The following is a 27796-nucleotide window of genomic DNA, read 5'->3' as shown; positions in this document are numbered from 1 at the left end:
AAAAGGATGCCCTTATTTTACACAAGTGGACACTGAGGCCTGGAGACAATGACTTGGCCAAAGCGATGCAGTTAGTGAAGAAGGTGAGATTCCAGTCCAACTCCCACCTTGGTGTCTTTTGGTGCAGTGAAAAGAACACTGACATTACAGACAGAAGTCCTGGATTCAAATCCTGTTTCGGTTCCTTACTACTTAGTGATCTTCTCTGAGCATCGGTTTCTTCTATATGGGGACCTGGGGGGGGGGTGATCAGATTGCCTGACTTCTGAGGTTCTTTCCAGGGCTATCATTTCCTAGGCAGAATTATAGGGAAGGAGGAAAAAAGCCACTTTTCCCTAATCCAGAAGATCCCTAAAGAGAGGATGCCACTGTCTCCACTGATCCTTTTCTTATCCAGTTCCTTAGTCTGTTGAAACCTCCTTCCTCAAATATCACAGTATCCTCAAGTATCCAAAGTCGCTGAGTGGGCCCAAAGATGCTTCAATGAAACCCAGAAACAGCAACAGCAAAGTTCCTTTTTTCCAGTCTGAACTTCATGGACCCAACAGTCTTGGGGTGACCAGAGTTAACCAGATAAAATTCCTGTGGTGCATTTCCCCATGGTAGCTGAGTGGCTCATTGGCTCGAGCATCAGGCCTGGAGTCAGGAAGACATCATCCTGAGTTCAGAATGAGCCTCAGACATTTACTAGTTGTGTGACCCTGGACAAATCACTTCACCCTGTTTGCCTCAGTTTCCTCATTTGTAAAATGAGTTGGAGAAGGAAATGGCAAACTCTTCCAGTATCTTCACCAAGAAAACCCCCAAATGGGGTCAAGATTAGTGAAATGATCAAACAACAGTAATACCTTTCTCAAGGGATTAAGTCATTCTGAAATTTCCAGAATATAGCCTTGTTTTTGGAAATCAAGAGCTCTGGTTCAAAGTCTTGGGAGTGGTCATAGTAATTAAGCTTGAACATCCCTCCCCCCCAATCCACAAATGGGGATGAGGATAGGAATCGAGCCCTTTCCAACCTGCTCTGTCTCCTCTCAGCATCTGCTGCTCCACCCCACTTAGCCTGGCTGCCTCTTTGTAGCTCCTCAGCCCAGAACTTCATAGGACAATGACACGGCATTTTATATTTTGGGAAGGGTCTGAGAGTCTTGGAAGAGTTGAAACTGGACATCAAGGAATAGAACCAGTGTTAAATCACAGCCCTTTATGAACATGCAATTATCCAGAGGTTTGTCCAGACTGTCACCTGAGAGCTCTATTACCAGAGAGGGGTGGCCCAGTCACATAACAAGAGAACTTGAGAGGTGAGGCCAGTATATTGCCGCAAATTTGTGGCAAAGGATGTGAATGGCAGTTTCTAAGGATATAGAGGCATGGTTGACAGTAAGTCGGTGAGCATTTATTAAGCACCTACTGAATGCTGTGCTAGCACTTTGGTGAGCCCTAGAAATACAAAGAAAATCAAAAGACAGGCCCTGTCCTAATGGGGGAAGTCAGAAGCAAACAATTAAGTATAAACATGCTATAATAAAAAATAACTAAACAAAAGGAAGATACTAGAATTAAGGGGGTTGGGAAATGACAGAAAACCCATGTCAGTGATATCACAAACCCTTTAGAGTAGAGTGGAAAAGAGTACCTGTATCATAAGCTTGGCTCTCCTCTTTCTTGCCTGTGTGACTTATGAGAGGTAGAGAGCTCCCTGTCTTAGGGGATCCAAGGGATCCAGGTAGAAGGTGAATGATCACTTGTCTGGTATGTAACCCCTGTCCCAAGTATGAGGCTGTCTCCTTTAGGCTGGATATGAATGCTCTGCTCTGCTCTGCAGGAGAGTCAGGATCAGAGCAAGAGAGCTCTAGCTTCCTCTGGTCCACTTTGGATTCTTCAAGCATAGTCTTCCTACAGTTTTTTTCAGCTAGTGTTTCTTTTTTTTTGCAAGGTAATGGGGCTAAGTGACTTACCCAAGGCCACCCAGTTAGGTAATTATTAAGTGTCTGAGCCCAGATTTGAACTCAGATACTCCTGACTCCAGGGCCAGTGCTCTATCCACTGCACCATCTAGTTGCCCCCAACTAGTGTTTCTGATAAAGGACTAATTCCTAAAATATATGGAGAACTGAATCAAATTTATGAGAATACAAGTCATTTCTCAATAGACAAATGGCCAAAGGACAAGCAGTTCCTGATGAAGAAATTAAAGCTGTTCATCATCATTTGAAAATTGCTCTAAATCACTATTGATTAGAGAAATGCAAATTAAAAACAACTCTGAAGTGCCATCTCACACTTACCAGATTGGCCAATAGGACAAAAAAGGAAAATGATCCATGTTGGAAGGGATGTGGGAAAGCTGGGACATTAATTAGTGGTAGAGTTGGGAAGTAATCTCACCTTTCTAAAGAGCAATTTGGAACTATGCCCAAAGGGCTAGCAAACTGTGCATGCCCTTTGATCCAGCCATATCACTACTAGGTTTGTTACCCAAAGAGAACATTAAAAAAGGGTAAAAAGTCCACATGTAGAAAAATATTTATAACACCCCTTTTTTGTAGTGGAAAAGAATTGGAAATTGAAGGGATTACCCACCAATTGGAGAATGGCCAAAGTGTAGTATATGAATGTGATAGATTACTCTTTTCCACTCTAAAGGGTTTGTGATATCACTGACATGGGTTTTCTGTCATTTCCCAACCCCCTTAATTCTAGTATCTTCCTTTTGTTTAGTTATTTTTTATTTATCCTTTCTATAGCATGTTTCTATACCTAGTGAGTTAGTGAGTTCCTCTAGGGTAGGGCTTATCTTTTAATTTTTTTTTGTATTTCCAGGGCTCAGCAAAGTGTTAGCATAGTATACAGTAGGTGCTTAATATCACATTCCGTAAGAAATCATGAGTGGCCAGACTTCAAAAGAGCCTGGAAAAATTTGCATGAACTGATGCTGAGTGCAGTGAACAGAACCAGGAGAACATCGTATACATCAATAGCAACACTCTATGATGATCAACCATGATGGACTTACTCTTCTCAGGAGTACAATAATCAAAGACAATTCTAAAAGATTTATGATGGAAAATTCCGTTCAGCTCCAGGGAAGGAACTATGGAGTCTGAATACAGATCAAAGCATGTTACTTGCAATTTTTAAAATGTTGTTTTTTTTTCTCATTTTTTGTTCTAATTCTTTATTCACAATATGATTAATATGGAAATATGCTTAGCACAGTTATACATGTATAACCTATGTTAGATTACTCTCTGTCTAGGAGAGGGAAGGGTAGAAATGTGGAATTCAAAAACCTTACCAAAAAAAAAAAAGATTGTTGAAAATTATCTTTACATGTAGTTGTAAAAATAATATTTTTTAAAAAAAGAGTAGTCTTCAGGTGCAGTGGATTAGAGCACCAGCTCTGGAGTCAGGAGGACCTGAGTTCAAATTCGGCCTCAGACACTTCATAATGACCTAGCTGTGTGGCCTTGGGCAAGCCACTTAACCCCATTGCCTTGCAAAAAAAGTCTTCAGGTTTTCAAGCAATGAGTTGCCTTGTGTGCTTCTGGGCTCCAGCTTCAAGAGAGAAGAGGGAAAAAGTCAACCCCATTTCAAAATGTGTAAAGAAAGATTCTGGGAATATGAGAGAAGCAGATAGTGTTCATTATATCCCTATTCCCAGCTAGCTACAGTAGAGACTTCACTCCCCTTGAGTAAGATCCAGGACTTTCTCTCTTGGTTATCTTGCTTCCAAAGGGAGAGTTCCTTTACTCGGTATTGTCTGGCATGTGGTCTCCTATCTACCTCTTTTCTGGTTTTTACTTTGCTACAGATGTGGATAAATTATTGTGCGTGTTGATTGTGGAAATGGTAGTTTGTGGGAAAGGGGTCAACCCTTGAGTATAAAATTTGGGATTCTTCTTCCTCCCAATGAAAAAGTGATCAGAAGTTAGATGGAATTTGATCATATCCCCAAAATGAACAGAATTTAAAGGAATAAGAAGATATACTTCCAGTCCAGTCCCCCCCATCTCTCTGAGGAAAGGTGAGTAGAGCCTGTGGCCCCAACCTCTTGCTTACCCTCTTGGTAGGAATGACTTCTCCCTTGGGAGAAGGGTGGAGGAAGAGGGTAGGGTTGTTTCTGCTGCATCCCCTTGAGCCAGCCCTCAACAACACCTGAGCCTCCACTAGGGATATTCTAGTGAAGTTTCCATTTGTGTCCTCAGATTTGACGACCTCGGAGCTTTCTTCCTACTCTCAGTTTCTGTGATTCTACAACTCTAGGCTAATTACCTCTGTTTTTTATCTATAAAATGGGGTTGATCTTACATATCATTCCTATCTCTTGGTGTGTGAACCTTAAAACCCTTAAAGAAATGATGTAGTCCATTAAATCCATACCCTCTTTAATGCTCTAACTTCAGTTGCAGGTACCACTGAAACAACTGGGTGCACTCATTCCTATTTCACAGAACAGGGCACAAGATCATACCAACAGCAAAAAACATTCATCATTCATTACCAGAAAGATGGAGACAATTTCTGTGCCTTAGGAGGGCTAAAGGGACTTGGCCAAGGTCATGTGGCCCTAAAATGCCAAGACAATCTAGAACTGCTTCTCTGGTCTGGCTGGCTGGGGCCTCCCGGGAATTTTAGCTGCTTCCTCTTTGCCTTCAGCCCCTCCCCACCATCCTCCTCCAGAGAAAGGAAATAAAGCAGCGGGAGTTCCCATTTTTTATAAGCACTCTTGTTTTATTGCACACAAGCAATTGAAAGTGGCCTCAAGTTGAACAGTGCGCCTCTGAGTTGGTGGCGTGATTGACACTGTGTGACGAACCCTGCATCCTCTGGGCCCACCCGCCAGCAGAGCTGCCTCTGCACCAGGGGGGCCAACAGATTTCCTTTGGAAAAGAAACAAAAAAGGCATCTGTACCATTTTTAAGACATTTCAAGCATAATGCATCTTCTAACGATGTACATTCATTATTGCATTTGTCCATCAATTGATTGCACATACAGGAAATAAATGCACTTATTGGGAGGGGGAGGGGCAGTTTAAATAGTCACGAGTTACATGTGGCATTCCGCGTATATCACATTCTGCTAGTTAAGCGATCATAACATAGTTGGACCATCATCAGTGAGGGCTGAGGGGTGGGGGGCTGGAGGAGTGGGGGGCGGGAACCTCCAGGGGAGGGGGATCTGGTTTTCCTCTCTCCCTCTTTTCCTATGTATTGCTACTAGGAATTCCAGTTTGGAAAAGGAGGCTGCCCTGAAGTCTGAGCAAGGTCTCTTGTGGGAAAAAGAAACAAAATAAATTAGAGTTGATTGACCTGTCCAAGTTTCTTTGGCTGCTCCTGGTGGATGTTTCCATACCTCATCCCTGGGACTACTTATCACCCTTCTTGGTTTTGTCCTCTGGCCCCTGCTCGGAGGGTTTGCTCTCCTTCTGGTCGGTGCTGGAGGATTTCTCCACCTTCTCAGTCTTGGACTTGGGGGCTTCTGTTTTGGCAGGTTCTTTTGGAGGGGTCTTGTCCTCCTCTTTGGCTCTGGAGTCAGTTTGGGGTTTCTCCTCAGGCTTCTGGGGCTCGGTAACTTTCTCCTCTGCTTTCTTTTCCTCCTGCTTTGGTTTCTCGGATCCCTTTGCAGCTGGCTGGCTGGGGGCTTTGGGGCCACTCTCTCCCTTGGGTGGTTCCTTTTTCTCCTCCACCTTCTTCTCTTGGGGCTTCATTGGCTCCTTGTCCTTGGTTTCCCCCTTTGCTGAAGGGGGCTCTGGGGCTGGAGCTGCCTTCGGGCTCTCAGCTCCTGACTTGGTTCCCGCTTGAACCTCTTTGGGTTTCTCCTCTTCCATTTTTGGGGTCTCTTTCTTACTGTCTTTTTTGTCTTCTGCTTTGGCTGGGGCTTTCTCCTCCTCTGTCTTCTTGGGGGGTTCTTTCACTTTAACCTCCTGGGGTTTTTCTTCTTTGACAGGTGCACCAGGGGACTTAGTCACTTCTTTCTTTGGGGCACTCCCTTTGTCTTCCTCTTTCTCAGGGGATTTTAAGTCTTCCTTTTCGGGGGATTTGGCCTTTACTGGGGATTTGACATCTGCTGGGGACCTCACTTCCTCCTTCACTGGGGTCTTGGCCTTTTCTGGAGACTTGACCTCTTCTTTCACTGGAGATTTGGTCTTTTCTGGAGACTTGACCTCTTCCTTCACTGGGGATTTGGCCTTTTCTGGAGACTTGACCTCTTCCTTCACTGGGGATTTGGCCTTTTCTGGAGATTTGACCTCTTCCTTCACTGGGGATTTGGCCTTTTCTGGAGACTTGACCTCAGGGGGGGACTTGACCTCCTCCTTCACTGGGGATTTGGCCTTTTCTGGAGACTTGACCTCCTCCTTCACTGGGGATTTGGCCTTTTCTGGAGATTTGACCTCAGGGGGGGACTTGACCTCTTCCTTCACTGGGGATTTGGCCTTTTCTGGAGACTTGATCTCAGGGGGGGACTTGACCTCTTCCTTCACTGGGGATTTGGCCTTTTCTGGAGACTTGACCTCAGGGGGGGACTTGACCTCTTCCTTCACTGGGGATTTGGCCTTTTCTGGAGACTTGACCTCTTCCTTCACCGGAGATTTGGCCTTTTCTGGAGACTTGACCTCAGGGGGGGACTTGACCTCTTCTTTCACTGGGGATTTGGCCTTTTCTGGAGACTTGACCTCTTCCTTCACCGGAGATTTGGCCTTTTCTGGAGATTTGACCTCAGGGGGGGACTTGACATCTTCCTTCACAGGGCTCTTGGCCTTCTCTGGAGACTTGGCCTCTTCCTTCTCTGGGGACTTAACCTCCTCTGGAGACTTGGCCTCTTCCTTCACTGGACTCTTGACCTTCTCTGGTGATGTAACTTCCTCTGTAGGAGGAGATTTGGTTTCCTTCTCTGGGGACTTTGCTTCTTCTTCTTCTTCTCCTCCTTCTTCCTCTCCTTTTTCTTCTTCCTTCTCTCCAGTTTCTTCTTCTGCTTCTTCTTTCTCTTCTTCCTTCTCCTCTTCCTCAGTTACCTCTTCAGTCACTTGGATTTCCTCGGTTTGTTCTTCCACAATGACTGTTTCCTTCTCTGACTTCTCAACCACTTTGATTTTCTCTTCACTTTTAACTTTTATATGTGTAGTTGGAGTTTTGGGGAGTCCTTCAGGAAAGGAGAAAGGACCTGGGCCAAAACCAATTCGACATTCTTCTCCTTCGAGAAGTTTTCTATGGGGAAGAGAAATAGTACAAGTAAGTGGAAAAAGAAATCATCAGGACAGAACCAGAAGAACACTATATACCCAACAGCAACATGGGGGTGATGATCAATTTTAATGGACCTGCTCATTCCATCAGTGCAACAACCAGGGACAATTTAGGGTACCTGCAATGGAGAATACCATCTGTAGCCAGAGAAAGAACTGTGGAGTTTACACATAGACCAAAATCTAATACCTTCAATTTTTTTTAAATGTCTTATGTACAACATAATTTTGCTATCTCTAATATTTTATTTTCTCAAGGATATGATTTCTCTCTCAACACATTCAATTTCAATCAATGTATAGCATGGAAACAATAAAGGTTATCCAACTGCCTTCTGTGGGGGGGAGGGAAGAGGGGGGAGGGAAGGGTAGGTAGGGGAAAAATTATAAAATTCAAAACCTTACAAAAGTGATAGGTAGAGACAACTATTATATATATAAATGGAAAACAAATCAAATATTAATTAAAAAACTATCCAATATTCAAAAAAAAGAAAAAAAAGAGAAATCATCAGACATTCCTCCCTGACCACTATTCCCTTAAGTGCATTTTCTTCCTCATTAAAACATATTCTCAAAAACAAAATAAAACAAAAATATATTCTCCTTCAGGACAAGGTCCTATAGCTAAGATCAAACACAGTGTTTGACCCAATTTTTTTTTTTTTTAGGTTTTTGCAAGGCAAATGGGGTTAAGTGGCTTGCCTAAGCAAGCTAGGCAATTATTAAGTGTCTGAGGCTGGATCTGAACTCAGGTACTCCTGACTCCAGGGACAGTGCTCTATCCACTGCGCCACCTAACCGTCCCTGACCCAATGTTTAATAATTTTTTTTCATCTATCTATCCATCCATTCATTTTCCCCATTCTCTGAACTTTAGGGGTAAGGTTGGCAGGGGCAGGGCTTGAACTGCTAGCTCTTTCCTCCCAATACTTCTTTCCCATGAAATTGGAAGACCAATGTTCTATTTCTGCAAGTCAACTAATCTTGATGTGCCTCAATTTACTAATTTCTCCAGCTGGGGAAATGAGTCTTCACAGGGGCTTGTGAGCACTGAATGAGATGATAAATAGTCAAGTGGTTTGGACATATAAAGCATAAACAAACCTGGCTTAGTAAACACTAAAATGAGGCCTGACCACCAAGCACAAGAGTTAGAATCTTTTCCTTCAATCTGCCCCCTCAACTTCTTCTGTTGGTCCAACTAACCACTGCTCTTAGCATAGGGCTGCTAGGGACAGAACAGAGTCAGCCTGGCACAGATTCCCTGCCTTGCATTCCCATATTCTGCCACTGAAAGGTCAGGGAATTCTGGATGCAGGTCCATCTTTGCCCAGGACCCTTCCTCTGCCTACTAGACCTGGTTATACTCCCTAAGAAATACTTTGCCAGTCTAATACTTCTTGTGATCTTCCTGGTGACTTTGTGAGTTAAGGAGGGAGGGTAAGTGGAATTATGCCCATTTCAGAGAGAGAGAATAAAGGTCCACCTAGCAGAAAAGCGGCAGAGCTGAAATTTATGCCTACATCTGCTCGTGCCTGACCTGGACAAGGTGCTTAATAAGTGGTGATTGAATTGAATGTCCTGCTTCTCTTTGCACCAAGCTCTGGTACCATGGACAGCGACAGCTCCTCCAATTTCTCTAGAGTCCACAGGAGGCTGGAAACCCTCCATAAGCCTCCCAGGGAGTCTTTCTCCCTCCCCGCAGGGGATGGTAAGGACAGGCAATGGGAAGAAAATCCCAGAGAATCAGTCTTAAAATGCCACAAACAGCTAAAGCGGGCTCTAGGTTTCCTGGGCTTGGGAGCACATTAATTCAATAACTCCCCAAATAGGGAACATTGTCTTCACTTTTCAAAGGGAAGCAGCATCAAATAATGGGGAGAAAACTGGCTGCTGTTATAGCAGACCTGAGGTCTAATGTTAGTGGAGATCTTTCTATTGCTCACTCTGGGGGTCCTCCCATCTCTTAACTTCTGGGAGCTCCTGGGGAGGCTTTCTTAGAATCCAAGAGTTTAGCAAGGTATCTGACAAAGAGTAGGTGCTTAATAAATGTAAGGCTCAAATGAGACACGTCTAATGCCCGAAGGACAGAAACGATCATCTCTTGCCACAACACTGGAAAGTGTTTAGGATCAAACGAGAAAGAGCTTTGGATTTGGAATCAGGACCTGAGTTTGAATTCTGCGGTTAGGTGGTGTAGGAGACATAGTGCTGGGCCTGCAGTCAGGAAGAATCTGAGTTCAAATCTGTTCTCAGACGCTAGAGCAGGATGACCCTAGGTCAGTTAGGTGACTTTTTGTCTGCCTCAGTTTTTTTCATCTGTGAAATGGGAATAATAATCGTCCCTATCTCCCAATGTTGTTGTGAACACATAATAAGATAAGAAAAAGTGCTATATCAATGTTCGTTATTGTTCATTCAACTGAGAAATGAAGCAGTTGGACTAGTGCACTTGGATGGTTCTTCTAGCTCTCTCACTTGATGGTCCTATCGCTATGACCATGGGTGAGCCCAACTAAAGGGCCACCCAGCATCACATGGGATTTTCTCCTCGGGTTTGTTAACTGAGGAAGAAAGCAGCAGTGCCACCGCGGGGCCCTCCACACCCCATACCTGTAGGCTGAGATTTCAATGTCCAGGGCCATCTTGACGTTCAGCAAGTCCTGGTATTCCCGGAGCTGGGCTGCCATCTCCCACTTGGTGCTCCTCAGCTCGCTGTCCAACTGCTGAATGGCCTCCTAAGGAGGGAAGGGTTACCTGTGGTCAGGGAAGGGCTCTCTGCAATGCAGATGCCATTCCTGCCAGCCAAAGGGAGGCAGTGTGACTAAGGATCCCAGCCACCCCCAACTGCAAAGAGGGCAGACCCAGGGCTGAGCTGTCATTTGAGAAACAGACAGTTCTCACTTAACACCCTTGGGACAGACCAATTTCCCTTTTTGTGTTCAGGTCCTCCAACAAGCAAGGGCTGCTACACCCATGATCCCGGAGACCCATCTCAGGTGTTAGAAGTTCCAGAACACAAAACATCACCAGGAAAATTAGCTGAAAAGTCTCAAAGAATCATGAACCTCTAAGATCCTTTCTGGTTCTAAATCAACAAGGGATCAGAGGTTGTTCAAGTGTTTTTTTGGGGGGGAAGGGGAGTGCCATGGACCCCTCCCCACCTTGGTAAAGCCTCATCTTCAGAGTAATGTTTGAAAACACATAAAATAAAATAAAGGAAACCAATTATGTTGAAATACAGTTATCAAACTATATTTTTAAAAAATTTAAAAAGAGACTCCCCAGGTTAAGAATCCTTACCCTAGAGGAAGGACTTATATTTTATAGAGAGGAAGCTAAAGGGGCAGTGACACCAACTGAAGATTTGTTCAACTATCTCATTTGAAAATTAGGAAGTGGAGGCCCAAGTGACTTGTCCAAGGTTCCACGGCAGAGACACAATGTCAGCCCAGACCCTCTCTCTTCCCCAGCAGTTACCTGGTAGGAGATGACATCAGCGTGATGGCGGTCTTCCAGATCTGAACGTTGCCTCTCCAAAGAGTCTTTTGTCCCCTTGAGAGCCTCCAGCTCCGTGGTCTTGGACTGCAGCTGACGTCTGTATTCAGTGATCTCCTCTTGGGCAGAGCGCATGGCGTCTGTGTTCACTTTGGCAGCTTCTGACAAGCGGTCTAACCTCACTGTGGCAGCCCAGGGTCAGAGGGTAGAAGGGACAAAGAAAAGAGGCTGGTAAGGTTAGAGTCTCCACCCCACCCCATGAGACCACAGTACATAGTACACAGGAGCTTAGTAAGCGCATGATGAGTGAGACATCATGCCCCAGATCACAGGATTTTGAGCTAGAAGAAGGTCTGACAGATCTAGTGCAAGTCTCTCATTTTACAGATGGGGAAACTGAGGCCCAGAGAGAGGAAGGGGCTTGCCATCCAAAGTTAATCAGCTTGAGGCAGACTTGGAATTCAAATCCAAGTTACTGTCTTTATCTAGGGCTCTTTCTATTGCTATAAGAGAGCTGCATTGCAGTTATCACCTCCACTTTCCTAATCTTAGTCCCCAAACCCTAGGGACCCTTGAACACCAGCAGGGCCCATAGCTCCTGAAAGTCCTTTATTTCCTCTTCCTATCTAGGATCATGAGTCATTTATTCTGTAAAGCGGCTGAACAAGGGAGCAGAGTCCTCCTCTGGGGCATCTCGTATATTGTTGGCCCCCGGTCGGATCACTTCTGCATCACAGTCACCTCTCCAGAGAGCAGGCTCAACCCTTCCTTCTAGAAATAGTCATCCTGGGGCAGCTAGGTGGTGCAGTGGATAGAGCACTGGCCCTGGAGTCAGGAGTACCTGAGTTCAAATCCAGCCTCAAACACTTAATAATGACCTAGCTGTGTGACCTTGGGCAAGCCACTTAACCCCATTGCCCTGCAAAAACCAAAAAAAAGTAAAGAAAAAGAAATAGTCATCCTGCAAGGCTGGCTCAAATGGGGTCACTGCAATGATTCCTGGGTTGACTTATCTTGGTCTAGAACCATGGAACCAGAGACTGGTTCCCAGGCCATTTCCCATCCACCCACTCAGCCAAGCTGAGTGTGTGTATGGGGGGGGTGGATGCCCATTACTGTTTGGCTCTCCTGGAGGAGGTGTCAGACACAACACAGCAGATGCCCCAGATTTTTGGGAGCTCTCACCCCCACATGGAGGGAAACCCGTCAGCCAGCTCTGTGTCCTAAAGGATTCTGCTTTGTCCAACGCAGGCCAGGTTGGCTTTAGCTTGCAGATATCTGGGAAAGAGTCTACTTTCCCTGAATGATCACTGGTTTTGCTATAGAGTCTGGGGGCAGGTGATGAGTAAGTCCAATCTTGTTTCCCAGGCCTGTCTACCAGGCTTAGCAGGGCAAAGAAAAGGGGAGGGCCCAAAGGAGATGGAGAGTAGAAAGACTTAGCTCTGGGTAGGCATCTTACTGCAGCTAAGGACAGAGAAAAGGATGGAAGGGAATGGGAGGGATCAGACACCCTCTCAAGGAAGCTCAGGAAACTCAAAATGAGGATGAGGTTTGTACTGGTCAAAGAAAGTTAGATAAGATTTAAGATCTCGGCTGTAGCTGCTTCAGCTGCTTGGGATTAAAAAGGCCATAAAACAGATTTTCTGTAAGCTTTGGGATGAGTGTAAGGGAAGGGAAAGGGGGAAGGGCCTGTTACAGGGCCCACTGGCCGCATCTTTACCAGAGACTAACTGTGGGAATATGTGGACCTCTACCCTAGAAAAGAGTTTCCCCTTTTAAAAAACCAAATGGGGAGAGAACCAGGTAGAGTCTGTGTCCTATCTGCCCCTCTAATCATTTCCAGTTGGTCCAGCTCCTCCCCTCTCTCTCCGGGTAGTGCCTGTGCCCTTCCTTCCTTCCTTGATGCTGCAGGGAAGGGGGGGAGTGTCCTCGGTCCCAAGGGAAACTGTGGGAGAAGAGGGGGAGGGGAGGGAGAATGGGAACCCTGCAATATGACAAGTCAGTGTTAGCAGCAGGATGCCCCTCACCCTCCTCAGGCCACCCCAAAAGTGAGACATTTCTAAGGATGGGACAGGGAGAGACCCAAACCCATCCTAAGGAAAGAAGGGAGGGGCCTTAGGACAAACAAGGTGGGAGCTGGGAAGCACCTTAGGATTTTTCTAAGGTCAGGATTGGGAGGGACGCTGGACAGGGCTGGGAAGGACCCTCCATCCTAGAAGGTCAGGATTGGGAGGGAGACCGGACCGTCCTAAGATCAAGGTTGGGAGGAACATTGGACCATTCTAAGGTCAGGCTTGAGAGGACATTGGGTCATGTCCAAGGGCAGGGTGGGGGAGCACTGGACCATTCACTCCAAGGGCAGGTGGGGGGGCACTAGACCATTCATTCTAAGGGTAGGTGGGGCACTGGACCACTCATTCCAAGGGCAGGGTGGGGGCACTGGACCACTCACTCCAAGAGCAGGTGGGGCACTGGACCACTCACTCCAAGGGCAGGGGGGGGGGGGACTGGACTATTCACACTGGACCATTCATTCTAAGGGCAGGTGGGGGGGCACTACTGGACCACTCATTCCAAGGGCGTGGGGGGGACACTGGACCACTCACTCCAAGGGGGGGGGGGGGGACTGGACCATTCACTCCAAGGGGGGGGGGGGGCACTGGACCATTCACTCCAAGGGCGGGGGGGGGGGGCACTGGACCATTCACTCCAAGGGCGGGGGGGGGGGGGGACCACTCACTCCAAGGGACTGGACCATTCATTCCAAGGGCAGGGGGGGGGGGGGCACTGGACCATTCACTCCAAGGGGGGGGGGCTGGACCACTCACTCCAAGGGCAGGGGGGGGGGACCATTCATTCCAAGGACGGGGGGGGGGGCACTGGACCATTCATTCCAAGGGCGGGGGGGGGGCTGGACCACTCACTCCAAGGGAGGGAGGGGGGGGGGGGGACTGGACCATTCATTCCAAGGGCGGGGGGTGGCCCGCGTGCCGGGGAGGCCCCGCCCCCGCCCCGCCCCCACCTCGGAACCACTCCTCCGACTGCAGCGTGTTCTGCACCGCGTGGCCCTCCAGCTGCGCGCGGATCTCGCGCAGCGCCGACGTCACGTCGGACTTGACGACGTCGCGGCCGTCGGGGGGCCCCGCGGCCTGGATGCGGCCCAGCAGCTCGGCCACCTCCTCGTCGTGGCGGCGGCGCAGGAAGGCGCCCTCGTCGCGCAGCGCCTGCGCCTTCTTCTGCAGCTCGGCGCGCGCCAGGCCCGCCTCCTCGGCGAAGCGCTGCAGCGCGCGCGCCGCCGCCTGCAGCTCGTCGCGCGCGCGCGCCTCGTCGTCCAGGCGCTGCTGCGCGTGCGCGATGTCCTCCAGCAGGCGCTCGTGCTCGAGGCGCAGCTGGCCCTGCTCGTTGCCCAGGCGCAGCGCGGCGGCGCGCATCTCGCCGATCTCGCGCTCGTAGAGCGCGCCCATGGCGGAGCGGCCGGCCTGCTGCTGGCGCAGCGCCGCGGCCTCGCCCTCCAGCTGCCGGTTCTGCAGCTCCAGCTGCCGCACCTTGTCGATGTAGCCGGCGAAGCGGTCGTTGAGCGCCTGCAGCAGCTCCTTCTCGTTGCGCGCGCCGCGGCCCTCGGGCGCCGGCCCGTTCAGCGACTCCAGGCTGTCGCTGCTCGAGGCGGCGGGCGCGCCGCGGGGCCTCCAGGCCGAGCCCGCGCTCCGCGCCCACGAGTGGAAGCCGCTGGAGCCCGAGCCGCCGGCGGCCGAGCGCGCGGGGCCCTTGCGGGCGCCGGCCGGGGCCCAGGCGGGGGCCGGCGCGAAGGCCGGGCCCGCCAGCAGCCCGTCGGCGCCGCCGAAGCTCATCATCCTGCCGGGCCGGGGCGGGGGCCGGGGCCGGGGCCGGGGCCGGGCGGAGGCGAGGCCGGGCGGCGGCGGGAGCGGGAGGACACTGCGGCAGCCGCCCGCGGCCGCGCCTTTTATAGCTGCCCCGGCCCCTCGCCGCGGCCCGGGGGGGCTGCCCCACCCCCACCCCCACCCCGGCCTGGCGGAGCGCCGCCCCCCGAGGAGGGTAAGCAGGCCCCGCCCCGCCCCGCCCCCAGCCTCGCTCCCCGCAGGGCCCTCCCGAAGGACAAAGTGCCTTTCCCTCCTCTCCTTCATCTTCTCTCGTGTCTCTGCCTTTCCTTTCTGTGCCCCCTTTCATCCAGCCCCCCTCCTTCTTCCCCTTCTCCCCCTCCTTAATAATGAGCATTTCCCCCCCTTTCTTTCCTTCCTCTTCTCTCATGACTCACTTTCTCCTTTTTGCCTTTTCTTTCTATCACCCCCTTTCATCCTTCCCCCTCCATCCCCGTTCCTCTTCCCCTTCTCCCCCTCCTTAATAATGAACATTTCCCCCCTTTCTTTCCTTCATCTTCTCTCATGACTCACTTTCTCCTTTTTGCTTTTCCTTTCTGTCGCCCCTTTTCATCCTTCCCCCCTCCATCCCCCGTTCCTCTTCCCCTTCTCCCCCCTCCTTAATAATGAACATTTTCCCCCTTGCTTCTTTCCTTCCTCTTCTCTCATGACTCACTTTCTCCTTTTTGCCTTTTCTATCACCCCCCTTTCATCCTTCCCTCTTTTTCCTTTCTCCCCCTCCATCCCCGTTCCTCTTCCCCTTCTCCCCCTCCTTAATAATGAACATTTTCCCCCTTGCTTCTTTCCTTCCTCTTCTCTCATGACTCACTTTCTCCTTTTTGCCTTTCTCTTCTGTCGCCCCCTCCCCTTACCCGCACTTTAATTTTTCTTCCCTCTTTTCCCTTTCCCCTTTTCTCTCTCTTCCCCTCCTCCATCCTCTGCCCTTTCCCTTCTCTCTCCCTCTCCTCTCTTCATGTTCTCCACAATTAAACAGTTTTACATACAAAGGACAAATGCCTTGCCCTTCTTCCCTTCATTTTTTCTCGTGTCTCACTCTCTCCTCTCTCCCTTTCTCTTGCCTCGCCCCTCTCCTCTTTCCCTTGGCCCTCTCCCCCTTTCCCCCTCTTTCCTTCCCTCTGGCTTCCCTAGCCAGCCTGAGGCTGCCACCTTTTCTCTTCCTCCAGCCCCCGGCCCAGATTCCCAGATTTGTAGGAAACTATTAGCTCCCTTCCACTGCAGAGAAGGGGGGAGGGTGCTCAGGGGGAAACCTAGAGATGGTGTTCCCCTCTCCCATGTATGAGACCGGTTAGGCGGAGTATGAAGGGGGACCTGGGCTTGCCCAGTCGGTTTTTCAGTTTGGGCAGAACTTTTCTGCTCCCCAAATGGAGAGGGGGCGGCAGGGGTAAGGATGCTTTGGTCCTGCTCTGAGGTCACTCCCGGCTTGGCACTGCGGAGGAGCCTGAACTGATGGGGAGGAGAGCACGCTCCGCATGGGGGGGAGGCTGCGGCTCTGTAGCTCCTGGGGGGGAGAGGGGCAAAGGCAGGTCTAGCCAGGTCTACGTGCGGCCCCGCAGATCGGCCTCTGCGGAGGGGAGCAGGGGAGGGCCAGGGGTGCGAAGGAAGCCTCAGGGACATTACCGAGAGTCCAGAACTTTCTGAAGCCCCATCTTTGTACACTGAATTAGTCTACACTGCACTGCCCGTGTTGGGGGGAGGGGGCTCGGGAATGGAATTGTTGAACCTTCTCCCCCCCCATTCAGCTTCTCTGAATACCTAGTCCCCTCCTTGTGTCTTAACTCCTGCTTCCCTTAGAAATCCTCCCTCCCCGCCCCCTTTTCCTGGTCAGCATTTCTCCAGACAGGGCGAACTTGAACAGTGTTGGGGGGCACTGGAGTCGTGGGGGTGGGGTGGAGAATCAGCTTCTGCTTGTGCTGAGTGAGTCCCCCGGATTTTCCCGGTTGGCAGGGCAGGGAAGTGCGCACTGCCAGCCCCTGGACTGAGGCGCCGGAGTCGCTCTCCTTGGTCCTGAAGGGGACGGGGACTTGGTTGGCGAAGCAAGGCGCCCTGGGCGGTGCCCCAAAACTCCTGAAATCCAACCTAAGCTCCTTTTTTCACTCCCTGCCAGCAGCCTATGCTTAACCTTGAGCTCAATGTCTGTAGTGCCTCCTCCTCTAAATTGAACAAAGACCAGGCAGAGCATAAGAAAACTACTTCTAAAGAATAGAGAAAACGTGGTAAAAAAAAAGTAAATGATGCTTTAGCTGCAGAGGCTAATGCGCTATTTACTAACGCTCTCCTATCCTCTGGGGGGGGGGGGACCCCACCTCATATTTTCTCTGCTTTACCTAGTCTCTTTCCTTTCCTCATTTGAGCTTTCATATCTGCTCCATTGGTTCAAGATGTAGCTGAAGGGGCTTAGGGACTACTGAAATCTACCTTTCCTCTTCCCCCCCAAATATAGGCTTCCCTAATCACCCAGTATGAGAAATGGGTGCTCTTCCTCTTCTCTTTGGGTGAACAGCAAGTCAGAAAATATATGTATGAGAAACTAAGTTTCCAGTTTTTTGAAGCAATAGAAAGATTAAGTCGATAACCTGACTAGGAGCTTTTAGTGGAAATCCCTGCCAGCCCCCCTATTTTGCTGCCTTTTGCCTGGTGCTTCTTTCTCATTCCCCATGTTGCCTTATAACCAACCTGCTTCAATATGGATCTGTCCAAAAAAGGTCAACAGGTCCTTTCTGCTTTTGACCCTGCTCACCTATCCCAAATGTCCATTTGGACTATTTGTGTCTTAACTGTGATAGAGCCTTCTGAATTCATGTTGGGCTGACCCTGACCCCGACATTGTGATGTTGTTTTGCTGCTCTTCAAAAACAAAGGACAACAACTGCCTGAGTGTCTCCTCATTATCGCTATAAGACTGAGGTTTGTAGCCTGGTGTGCGTGTAAGACGTAAAAATAAAATGATAACCATATCTCAATAGAATTGCTTCCTTTGTAATTCCATGTATATTGTTTTATGCATTTAAGTACATAATTTTAAGAACTCTAGACTTCTCCAGACTTCCTGCCCAAGGAGACTCCCAAAAAGGCAAAGAAACCCCAACCTGGGAGAATAATTGGTTCTGCTGGAAGCCCTAAAATCTCAGCAATGGAGTCACTGCAGGGAGCTTGGAAAATGCATTGAACTCAGAGTCAAAAAACCTGTGTTGGAGTCTCAGCTATGCTGATGGATATGTGATCTTGCAGACTTCTCTTAAGCTTGAGTTGTTAGCAAAGGCTCTAGTGTGTTTAGGGGGCCGAGAGTAGTCTTGTTTGGTTAAAGCATAAGAATATTCGAATGACAAGTAACATGGAGTAAATCTTCAAAGGTAGGATGATTATCTATTGGGAAAGGCCTTAAATGCTAGGCAGAATAGAGTGAATATAAAATGCTTGGCAATAGAGAAAGTTACTAGAGACTTTCCAGCAGTGACAAGACCAGATCTGTGCAAAAGGGAGATCAGTCTGACTACAACAAAAAGACATTAGGGGATGGGGGCAGGGTGGAGGAGAAAGAGCTATTGAATTCAAATTTACAGGAGAAGATGTATAAATTCATTAGAACAGGAGCATTGCTGTGTAATTATAATGACATCTGGCCCTGTCAAAGAGATGGAAATGCACTTCCCTCCCTTTGCAGGGGGAAGGATTCCATAAACTGTCAGTTCTGATGTTGGTTCTCCTGAAGTTTTGGGTTTCTTTAATTCTGTCCCAAGAACTTGGGTGAGGGAGGGAAGAAAGATGTTTTTGGAAATAAAGGTAATGTAAAAGCAAAAGGTAGGGATAGAAGAAAACAAAACTAAGACTTTAGAGAAAACTGGAAACTTGAAATATTCTAGGTGGTGAATAGGAGGTTTGCCTGTGGCAGTGGCAGTGGCAGTAGAAATAGAGTGAAGACAAAGTTAAAAGTGAGACAGAGGAGGGATGGACTGTTTGAGCATGAGGGATGGGTGAAAGAAGAGTTAAAAGTAACCAACAAGGTTTGGAAAATAGCAAACTGGGTGAGTGGCACCACTAAAGTCAGGGATGGTGAACCCTGGGGGAGGAGCAGGGTTGGGGGAAAGATCAGTAGCTCAGCTTTGTCCTGAGATATTCTTGACACATCCAAGTGGAGGTGGAGCTCACAAGGGAGGCAAGAGCTGCAGCTGAAGATATGTGAGTTCTGGCCGCAGAGATGGTCACTGAAGCCTTGGGAATGATGGGAACTGGCAAGTGGGTGAGAAAAGGAAAGCTCACCCTGAGCATGCCACACCCCTCTTCTCAAAGGAACTTTCTGAAAGGAAAGAGGCAGGAGATTGCTATATGTTGGTGGCTTAATTTGCTTTACCTTTGTAGTCCCATGAGAAATAACCTCCTCCTTTCCCTTCCCCATTCGCTCTCTTCCAGAGAATCTGGAGTTACCTAAAGACTACTGGACCTGAGAAAAAAAGAGGCACTTCCCCTTTAATCAGTATTAGCTGGAAGGATCGAGTTTCCTGGAATGGGATGGCTCCCAGTTCTGAGTGGAGAAGCCAACATGATAAAGCAAATTTTTTTTCCCATTTAAAGACATAGTACCACTCGAGTTAGAAAAGCAAAATTGCTGATGAGCCATGAATATTAAAAAAGCAGCCATGTTTTGCAGGAGTTGAAAGGATGGAGTCACCCTCCTGAGTATGTAACTGGTGATTTGAGAGGGGCTGGGAAAGATCTTTAGCCCACAAGAATCCTTGTGTTCCCTTCTGTAGAAGTTATTCATAGCATCATAGGATTTAGAGCAAGAAAGGACCTTGGAAATCATCAAGGTCATCAGGAAAAGGCCACATTTGGACTGGGTAAGGGTAAGAAGGTATAGAAATGGGAGGAGGGAAACCTAACTGCTGGACCCTGGGGATCCTGGTCATAGCAGAAAGTCCCCCCTCCCCAACTACCACCACCAAAAAAGGAGCCCCTTTAGACAGGAGGATTTTGAGGCCTAAGAATGTGTGATGACACTGTAATAGTAAAAAGGGGTTGTTATGAATCCCTGCTCATTGTTCTTATAGGCAGAAAAAATGAAGAGAGTAATGTGAGCACCTGAATGGGGTCTGATCCTAGAGTGGCTTACAGATAGCACATTAGTTGTATTTCTAAGAGCCAAATAGAGGCAGCTTGGCATAGAGAGAGAAGTAGTAGGCTTGGGTAGCCAATCCAGGTCCTTTTCCCAGATGTGCTAATCACTAGGTTTGGCAAGTAAATGAATCCATCCCTCTGTTAATTTTTTTTTTTTAGTTTTTTGCAAGGCAAATGGTCTTAAGTGGCTTGCCCAAGGCCACACAGCTAGGTAATTATTAAGTGTCTGAGACAGGATTTGAACTCAGACTCCAGGACCAGTGCTCTATCCACTGTGCCACCTAGCCCCCCCCAATCCATCCCTCTGAACCTCCATTTCTTCACCCATGAAATGGGAATAATGATCCTGTCACTACGTACTTAATGGGGTTCTTGAGAGGAAGTTAATCATAAAGCATGTGGTAAGTGTGGAATATTGTTTTGGTATTAAAAGGAGACATGAATAATTCTGCCTCTATACCAGGAATCATTCTCACCTTGCTGTTATTCATTTTCCCTATCTTTTGAATGAGGAAAGATACATGATACAAAGGTAGATTGATTGTCAAAAATTAACTTCTCAAAGTTCAAATCCAGAATTCTGGCTTTGGAATAAGGAAGAAGAGTTCAAGTCATCTCTCTGACACATTTAGGTCTATGACAAAGGGCAAATCACTTAACCTTAAAGTGATCCACTCAATTCTCTTTTTATAAATTGTAGACTGTAAATTGTTAATCTACATCAATGGAATGAGTCTTCATGCCAATGATGAAATCATAGGTCTGACCAAAAGGAAAAATAAATCAAGTTCCACTCAGTATTGATCTCTAATAAGGACAGTTCATAAGGCATAGCATATGTCCAGGGATTACTAAGATCTGGTCTCTACCTTTAGAAAACTTAACATCTAGTAGGGAGATTTGAGTATTGTATAATCATCTCAACTTTATTCTGACTTCTTTCTCACCGTTAGTGGGTATATGGGAGTAGTATTCCAGAAATAAAACCAGAGCCCTAATTTCCTGGGGGGAGATCTTTATTTACTCATTCATCTTATTCTTTCTCCAGAATCACTTTGTGATCTTGGCTAGAGATAAAGCATTCAGAAATATTTCAGCACTGAACATATGGACAGCTCCACATCCTTCAAGGATACTTAGCCTGGTGGAGCACCAAACCCAATAGTAGTTTGTTTTGTTGATGTTATGAGAACGGTTTTTTGACCCTTGGTTAAATGCCATCATGGGGAAGTGGATAATTAGGAAGACCTGAGTTCAAATGTGGCTTCAGACACTTTCTAGCTGAGGGACCCTGAGCAAGTTTGCCCAACTGTAAAAGTTTTCTGTCTGTAAAATGTGCTGGAGAAGGCAATGTTACTCAATGATACCAAACAATAAAAGGATGTCAATATAAATTTGGTCCAGAGAGGAAGAATGGTGGGGGGGGGTAGGCTGGGGAGAGAAGGGGGGAGGTATTTCTCTGACTCCCTTTGCTCTCTCTTGGGCCTGGAAACACCAAACAACACCCAGTCCCAGGCTTGTATTTGCTAGGAAAATTTAGCTCTGAATATTTACTTCTTCTACTCTCTTTGCCTTCCCATTTCCTCTTTCCTTTTGCTTGTTGTAGCTATTCTTAACACCTAATTAAATTCAGCAAGTACTTGATTTCCCACCACATTCAGCATATAACTCTCCTACTTCCCTACTTTCCCTCCCAGTTGCTTTTACTCTTCTCTCACCTCTTCTGCACCTCTGCTGTTCGTTTTCTTGATCCCTCCATTCTTTTTTTTTTAAGGTTTTTGCAAGGAAATGGGGTTAGGTGGCTTGCCCAAGGCCACACAACTAGGTCATTATTAAGTATCTGAGGCTGGATTTGAACTCAGGTCCTCCTGTCTCCAGGGCCACTGCACCACCTAACCGCCCCCCAATCCCTCCATTCTTATATTTCTCATCCTTTCCCTCCCCATCATGTTCCCCTTTTCCTACTTTATTCATGTTTCTCCATCCTTCTCTACATATTTCCATCTTCTCTTTTCAGTTTCTGTTTACTTTTGTCCTTCACTGTTCTTTTTCCATCTCACTCCCTCTTTTCTCTTTGACCTATTTTCCTCTGGCATTCATTCTCTTCTCACCTTTCCCTCCCTCTTCTTCATTCCTTCTCTTCTCTTTCTCCTAGTTACCTCTTTCCTTCCTTTTTTAATCCCCCTTTTCTTTCCTTCCCTTCTCATCTTCAATTTACCTCTCCACTCTCCTACCTTTCCATTTTCTCCCTTCCTTCCTCTCCTCCCTCCAGGAGTTGCCCTATTTTTATAATACTCAATAATAATTTATAGTAAATGGGAAAAAAGTATTTCCTTCTCTAGTCTCCTTTTAATATAGAAGCAACAAAGTACCCTGGCAATTTCAATCAGATTTTTCTCAGGTTCTGCATACAGCACAATCCTCAATTCCAACCCCCACTCAGTCAGCATCCAGACTAATGGGTCCTTTCATCCTGTTTTCTCATTCATGCATTCCACCCACAAACAGAACTCAATGGGGAACCCACCAGGTGTTTATGAAACCCCTAACCACACATCCCCCATGGCTGTTGAAAAAGGATCGTTTGTTCCCATGGGCTGTTACATAAGAGTCTTAATTTTATTGGAAAGGTCAGAGGCTGTTTGCTGCATTCAAATTTCTGTTCTCTCCTCTGGTTCTTGGCAATTAAAGATTAATAATTTTTGGCAGGTTGCTCTCGAGACAGTAGGAGATAAGATGAGTCATTAGGCTGGACAAAATGGTCACTCCTCAGTAATAATTAGAAAAATAGCACATGGGCTGCTATGTTCCTATCATTTTATTCTGGATGACCCTACACACTCAGCCTGTGTGTAGGCTGTCCCCAGGGCCTGGAAGGCTCCATCTTCCCCTTTCCTCTCTTCAATCTCTAGCTTTCCCTAGAACTCAATTCAGGTGCCACCTCCTCCAGGGCTCTTTAATCTACCTTCTCCAAATCCCCTCCATTGTTAGCTCTTCTCTCTCCTTAAATTAACTTGCTTTTCTCTGCATATATATTGTATCCCCAATTGAATCAAACTCCTCAAAGTTAATGGCTTGTTGGTTTTCTTTTCATTGAGTCTCAGCACCTAGGACAGTACCTTGATCCATTTGTTAGAATTTCAGGATTTATTGGACACTCCTTCCACAGAGGCAAAGAGCAACATCTTTGTAACTTAATAGTTGAAAAGAGACATCAATGGCTCAGGTAGGTCAAATGATTTGTTTGGAGTTATGCAACTAATAAGTACAGAGGCAGAATGTGACCTTAAGTCTTGCTATAATTCACCGTCCCATTTATACATGGTGGATACCTAATCAGTTGAGCTCATATTGGGCTGATCCGTCACAGTTGGACACAGTATAATTTGTCTCAAACATAGTGATGTCATTTTGGTCTTCTTTGATAATGAAGGACTGCAACCAACCAGCCAACTTAATTGTGATGACTTGAATTGTGTTTTCCTCCCATATGTCTGGTCTAAAGCAAATCAGCCAATGACGGGATCTCTGGAGTAGAATTTTAGAGCTTAGGGACTCTTCCCCTCTACATGATGCTGGGTGGATGTCCCTTGACTCTGCTTTGTGAAAGAGAATTTTTTTCTTTGACTAATTCAAAAAATTATTATAGGCTTCTTTACATATTTTATGGGGATCTAGAATGCTGGAGGCAAGGAAGGAAATGAGCAGCAATGAGGGTAGAGGAGAAATGAATGTTTTCAGTCAAGAGGTGAATCAAAAACATAGCTGTTTTGCTTAAAACTACAGTAATGTACTCATTCTAATGACCCTGAGTTATTGATCAGGAAATCAATGAGAATTTATTAATGCTTACTACATGTTATTGTAAAAGTCATTAGGTCTACAGAGACAGGCAGCACCCCCCCAAAAAAACCCATCAAACCAAGTAACAAAAAGCATCCATTCCCAGACTTCACAGCCTAATGAAGACAATGTGGAAATAACTAAGAACATGAAGAATACATGCAGAGTAGATGGGAGATTGTAGAGGTTCTAGCACCTGAACAGGCTAGATAAGGCTTTGAGCTGACTCAAAGGAAGCCAGGAAATTGGGGGTAAAAGTGAGGAAGGGGGGATTCCAGCCTGTGGTTTAGCCAGTACGAAGGCATGGATCAGAAGATGGAGTATCTTTGGGAGCAACAGAAGGAAGGTCAGTGTAGTTAGATTGTAAAATAAAAGGAAGGGAGTAAGATATATAAAGAGTGAAATGGTAGAAAAGCCATGTCATGAAACCTTGAATTGTCCAAAGATTTTGTAATTTATCATGAAGATAATAGAATTAGATAAATAGGGCTCAACAGACTGAAACTTGTTGAATGGGGTGGGGTATGGTCATATCCCATCTTTTGGGAAAAATTCTCTTGGCATCTTTGTGGAGAATAGATTGAAATTGCAAAGGGCCTGAGGCAGGGACAAGGCTATTGAAATAATCCAGCTGAGAAGTGATGAGGTCCTGAAATGTGGGAGTTGGAAATGTGGGGAGGAGACAGATTAGAGAATCAAGAATTGTGAAGATGCAGCATCTTGTTTGCTATGACAAGCACATGAATTGGATTTGTGTGAGATGGGGTGGGCTGTCACAAGACTCACTTTCTCCTCCAGAGCCCTCTGGTTCCAGTGGTCAGATATGAATCAGGAGATGACCCTTGATATGAGGCAACCAGGATTAAGTGATTTGCCAACTTCACACAGCTAGTAAGAGTCAAGTGTCTGAGGCTGGATTTGAACTCCCATACTCCTGATTCCAAGGCCAGCACTCTATCCATTGCACCACCTAGCTGCCCAATATGGAAATAGGATTGTGCATGTATAACCTATATCAGATTGCTTGCTGTCTTGGGGGGGGAAGGGAGGAAATTTTACAAAAACGAATATTGAAAACTATTTCTACACAATTGGAAAAAAATTTAAGAACTAAAATAAGGGGGTGGCTAGGTGGTGCAGTGGATAGAGTACTGGCCCTGGAGTCAGGAGTACTTGAGTTCAAATTTGTCCTCAGACACTTAATACCTAGCTGTGTGGCCTTGGGCAAGCCACTTAACCCCATTGCCTTGCCAAAAAAACCCTAAAATAAGTTATGAAGATGTTTAGAATCAACATAATTTGGCAACAGATTATAAATAATGTATTAGTTCAAGGGAAGAGTAGAGGATGATGCATTTTGGAAGCCTGGGTGACAAGGAGGATAGTGGTGCTCTTGACCAATAATGAGAAAGTTGGGAGGAGAAGAGGGTGAGAAGGGAGAATAAGTTCTGGTTAGGATATGTTGAGTTTAAGATGTCTGTTGGACATGCATTTCAAGATGTACAAAAAGCAGTTGGTGATGTGGGTTTGGAGTTTGCTGCATATATAGAAATGGGAGTCATCTGTATAGAGAGGATAACTGATCCCATGGGAGCAGAGAAGATCAAATGAGAGTATATATAGAGAAAGAAGAAAACCCAACGCAAAGCCTTGGCATAGTGAAGGTGACATGGATAAAGAACCAGCAAAGGGGGTGGCTAGGTGGCGTAGTGGATAAAGCACCAGCCCTGGAGTCAGGAGTACCTGGGTTCAAATCCGGTCTCAGACACTTAATAATTACGTAGCTGTGCCTTGCAAAAAAAAAAAAAAACCTAAAAAAAATCACAATTTGATTTTGGGGTGGCTAGGTGGCGTAGTGGATAAAGCACCGGCCCTGGAGTCAGGAGTACCTGGGTTCAAATCCGGTCTGAGACACTTAATAATTACCTAGCTATGTGGCCTTGGGCAAGCCACTTAACCCCGTTGCCTTGCAAAAAAAACCTAAAAAAAAAAAAGAAGAACCAGCAAAGGAAACTGAGAAAGAACAATCAGATAATTAGGTGGAAAACCAGGAGAAAATCTAGAGAGGAAATTTTTTCTAGAAGTTAAATCCATGGTATCAAAAGCTGCTGGAAGGTCAAGAAGGAGGAGAAAAAGGAAAGGGCCATTAAATTTTTTTTAGAAAGATTTTATTTATTTTGAGTTTTACAATTTTCTCCCTTTCTTGCTTCCTCCCCCCCCCCCAGAAGGCAGTCTGTTAGTCTTTGCATTGTTTCCATGGTATACATTGATCCAAGTTGAATGTGATGAGAGAGAAATCAGATCCTTAAGGAAGAAAAGTAAAGTATGAGATAGTAAAATTACATAATAAGATAACAGGTTTCTTTTTTTCTAATTTAAAGGTAATAGTCTTTGGTCTTTGTTCAAACTCCATGGTTCTTTCTGTGGATACAGATGGTATTCTCCATCACAGAGCCCAAAATTATCCCTGGTTGTTGCACTGATGGAATGGGCAAGTCCATCCAGGTTGATCATCACCCCCATGTTGCTGTTAGGGTGTACAGTGTTTTTCTGGTTCTGCTCATCTCACTCATCAGTTCATGCAAATCCCTCCTGGCTTCCCTGAATTCCCATCAAAGAGCTATTAAATTTGACAATTAAGAGATCATTGAGGGGTGGCTAGGTGGCCAGTGGATAGAGCACCTGGCCCTGGAGTCAGGAGGACCTGGGTTCAAATCCGACCTCAGACACTTAATAATTACCTAGTTGTGTGGCCTTGGGCAAGCTACTTAACCCATTTGCCTTGCAAAAATCTAAAAAAAAGAGAGATATCACTGATAACTTTAGAGAGAACAGTTTCAATAGCATCATGAGGTTGGAAGCCAGATTATAATAGAGGATGAGAGTGGGGGGGGGGCATCCTAGTGGAAACAGCTTTTTAAAATTTAGCTGAGAACAAAAGGAGACAATTAGAGAATAGAATGAAAGGAAATAGAGGATAATACTTAGCAGAGATGATAGGGTCAAGAAAAGGTTCAATAGAATCATGGAATGATGGAAGAGACTTTAGAATTTAGATCAGAACTGAGAGGGACCTTAAAACCCTCAGTATTAAGAATTGGAAGAGATTTTAAAACACTGGATCCCCTCTTACTCAGTAAGCTTCAGTTTGTTGAGTTCTGTTTATCTAATTTACCTAGAATGCCAGAGGAAGAAGGAACCTTGGAGAACACATAACCCAAGTCCTTATTTTACCTGGATTCCTTGATGTTCTTCAAATTCAACACTCTTGTCTCCTGATACTATATTTCACTGACTGTCCTCCACATCTGGAATTCTCTCCCTTCCCCCTCTGGCTGCCCTCATGTTCAAGGTCAAGTGTTACCTTCTACCTCTGGTGATTGATGTTCAGTTATTTCCAATTCCATGTGATGTCATTTGGGGTTTCTTGCCAAAGATATTGAAATGATCTGCCATTTTCCTTCTCCAACTCATTTTACAAATGAGGAAACTGAGACAAACCAAGGTGAAAGACCTTATCCAGGGTCACACATCTAGTGTCCAAAGTAGAACCCAAACACTACAGTACTACCCAGCTGTGCCCCACCCCCATTACCCTTGATATTTCCTGTATCTATTTTGTACATAACTGTTTACGAGTTGTCTCCTCTATTAAACTGGATCTTCCTTGAAAGCAGGGACTGTTACTGTTTTTGCCTTTCTTTGTATCTCTAATATTTATCAAAGGGAACATGTTGACTGCCTGTCTAGGGGGTGCAGTGGATAGAGCTCTGGACCTGGAGACAGAAAGACCTGGATTCAAAATTGGCCTCAGACACGTACAAACTGGATGACTCCAGACAAGTTACTTAAGCCGTCTCAGCCTCAGTTTCTACTTTTATGAAACAAGGATAATAATAACCTCTCCTTCATAGAATTGTTGAAGTGATCATGCATGAAAATACATCAGGCGTTTTGCATACCTTAAAATGTCAGCCATCATGATTATTGTAGCTGAGGAAACTGAGGCTCCATATTGAATATTCTCTGTTTAAGAAATAGGGACTGAATTGTGAAAAGATTTCCACAAAATGAATTAAAATATGAGTTAAAAAAAGATACAAGTTTTGAAGTTTGAAGGCTATTTAGTTTTTACCATTCTTGGAGAATTCACTTATATAGATAAATAAATCATATTTAGTGAACCTAATAATAA

At 46.2% G+C, this 27796-nt stretch overlaps 1 protein-coding gene and 1 long non-coding RNA gene across 2 annotated transcripts; one reads left to right on the top strand and one right to left on the bottom strand.

The window, feature by feature from the left end:
• Positions 1–4719: 4719 nt before the first annotated feature.
• Positions 4720–14601, bottom strand: NEFH (neurofilament heavy chain). Its single transcript, XM_074206272.1, has 4 exons — positions 13773–14601; positions 10733–10932; positions 9866–9990; positions 4720–7211 (listed from the first exon to the last, which is right to left on the bottom strand). The coding sequence occupies exons 1-4, from the start codon at positions 14599–14601 to the stop codon at positions 5372–5374; spliced, it is 2994 nt and encodes a 997-aa protein (XP_074062373.1). The 3' UTR covers positions 4720–5371.
• A 49-nt stretch (positions 14602–14650) lies between these two features.
• LOC141498076 (uncharacterized) lies at positions 14651–27637 on the top strand. The gene is made up of 3 exons (XR_012471547.1): positions 14651–14803; positions 22857–22984; positions 27328–27637. It is a non-coding gene; the product is annotated as an uncharacterized LOC141498076 (long non-coding RNA).
• Positions 27638–27796: the final 159 nt, after the last annotated feature.

Source organism: Macrotis lagotis, chromosome X (assembly GCF_037893015.1).
Source record: "Macrotis lagotis isolate mMagLag1 chromosome X, bilby.v1.9.chrom.fasta, whole genome shotgun sequence".
NCBI lineage: Eukaryota > Metazoa > Chordata > Mammalia > Peramelemorphia > Peramelidae > Macrotis > Macrotis lagotis.
The sequence above is the reverse complement of the archived record's forward strand: the minus strand, read 5'-3'. Positions and strand labels throughout refer to the sequence as shown.

Excerpts from the sequence above, each read along its gene's own strand:
- NEFH (XM_074206272.1), bottom strand. The coding sequence starts at position 14,601 with ATGATGAGCTTCGGCGGCGCCGACGGGCTGCTGGCGGGCCCGGCCTTC. Across the intron at positions 9,991-10,732 it reads CTGATGTCATCTCCTACCAG|GAGGCCATTCAGCAGTTGGA; the intron begins GTAACTGCTGGG and ends TTCCCTCCTTAG. Across the intron at positions 7,212-9,865 it reads ATTGAAATCTCAGCCTACAG|AAAACTTCTCGAAGGAGAAG; the intron begins GTATGGGGTGTG and ends TCTTCCCCATAG.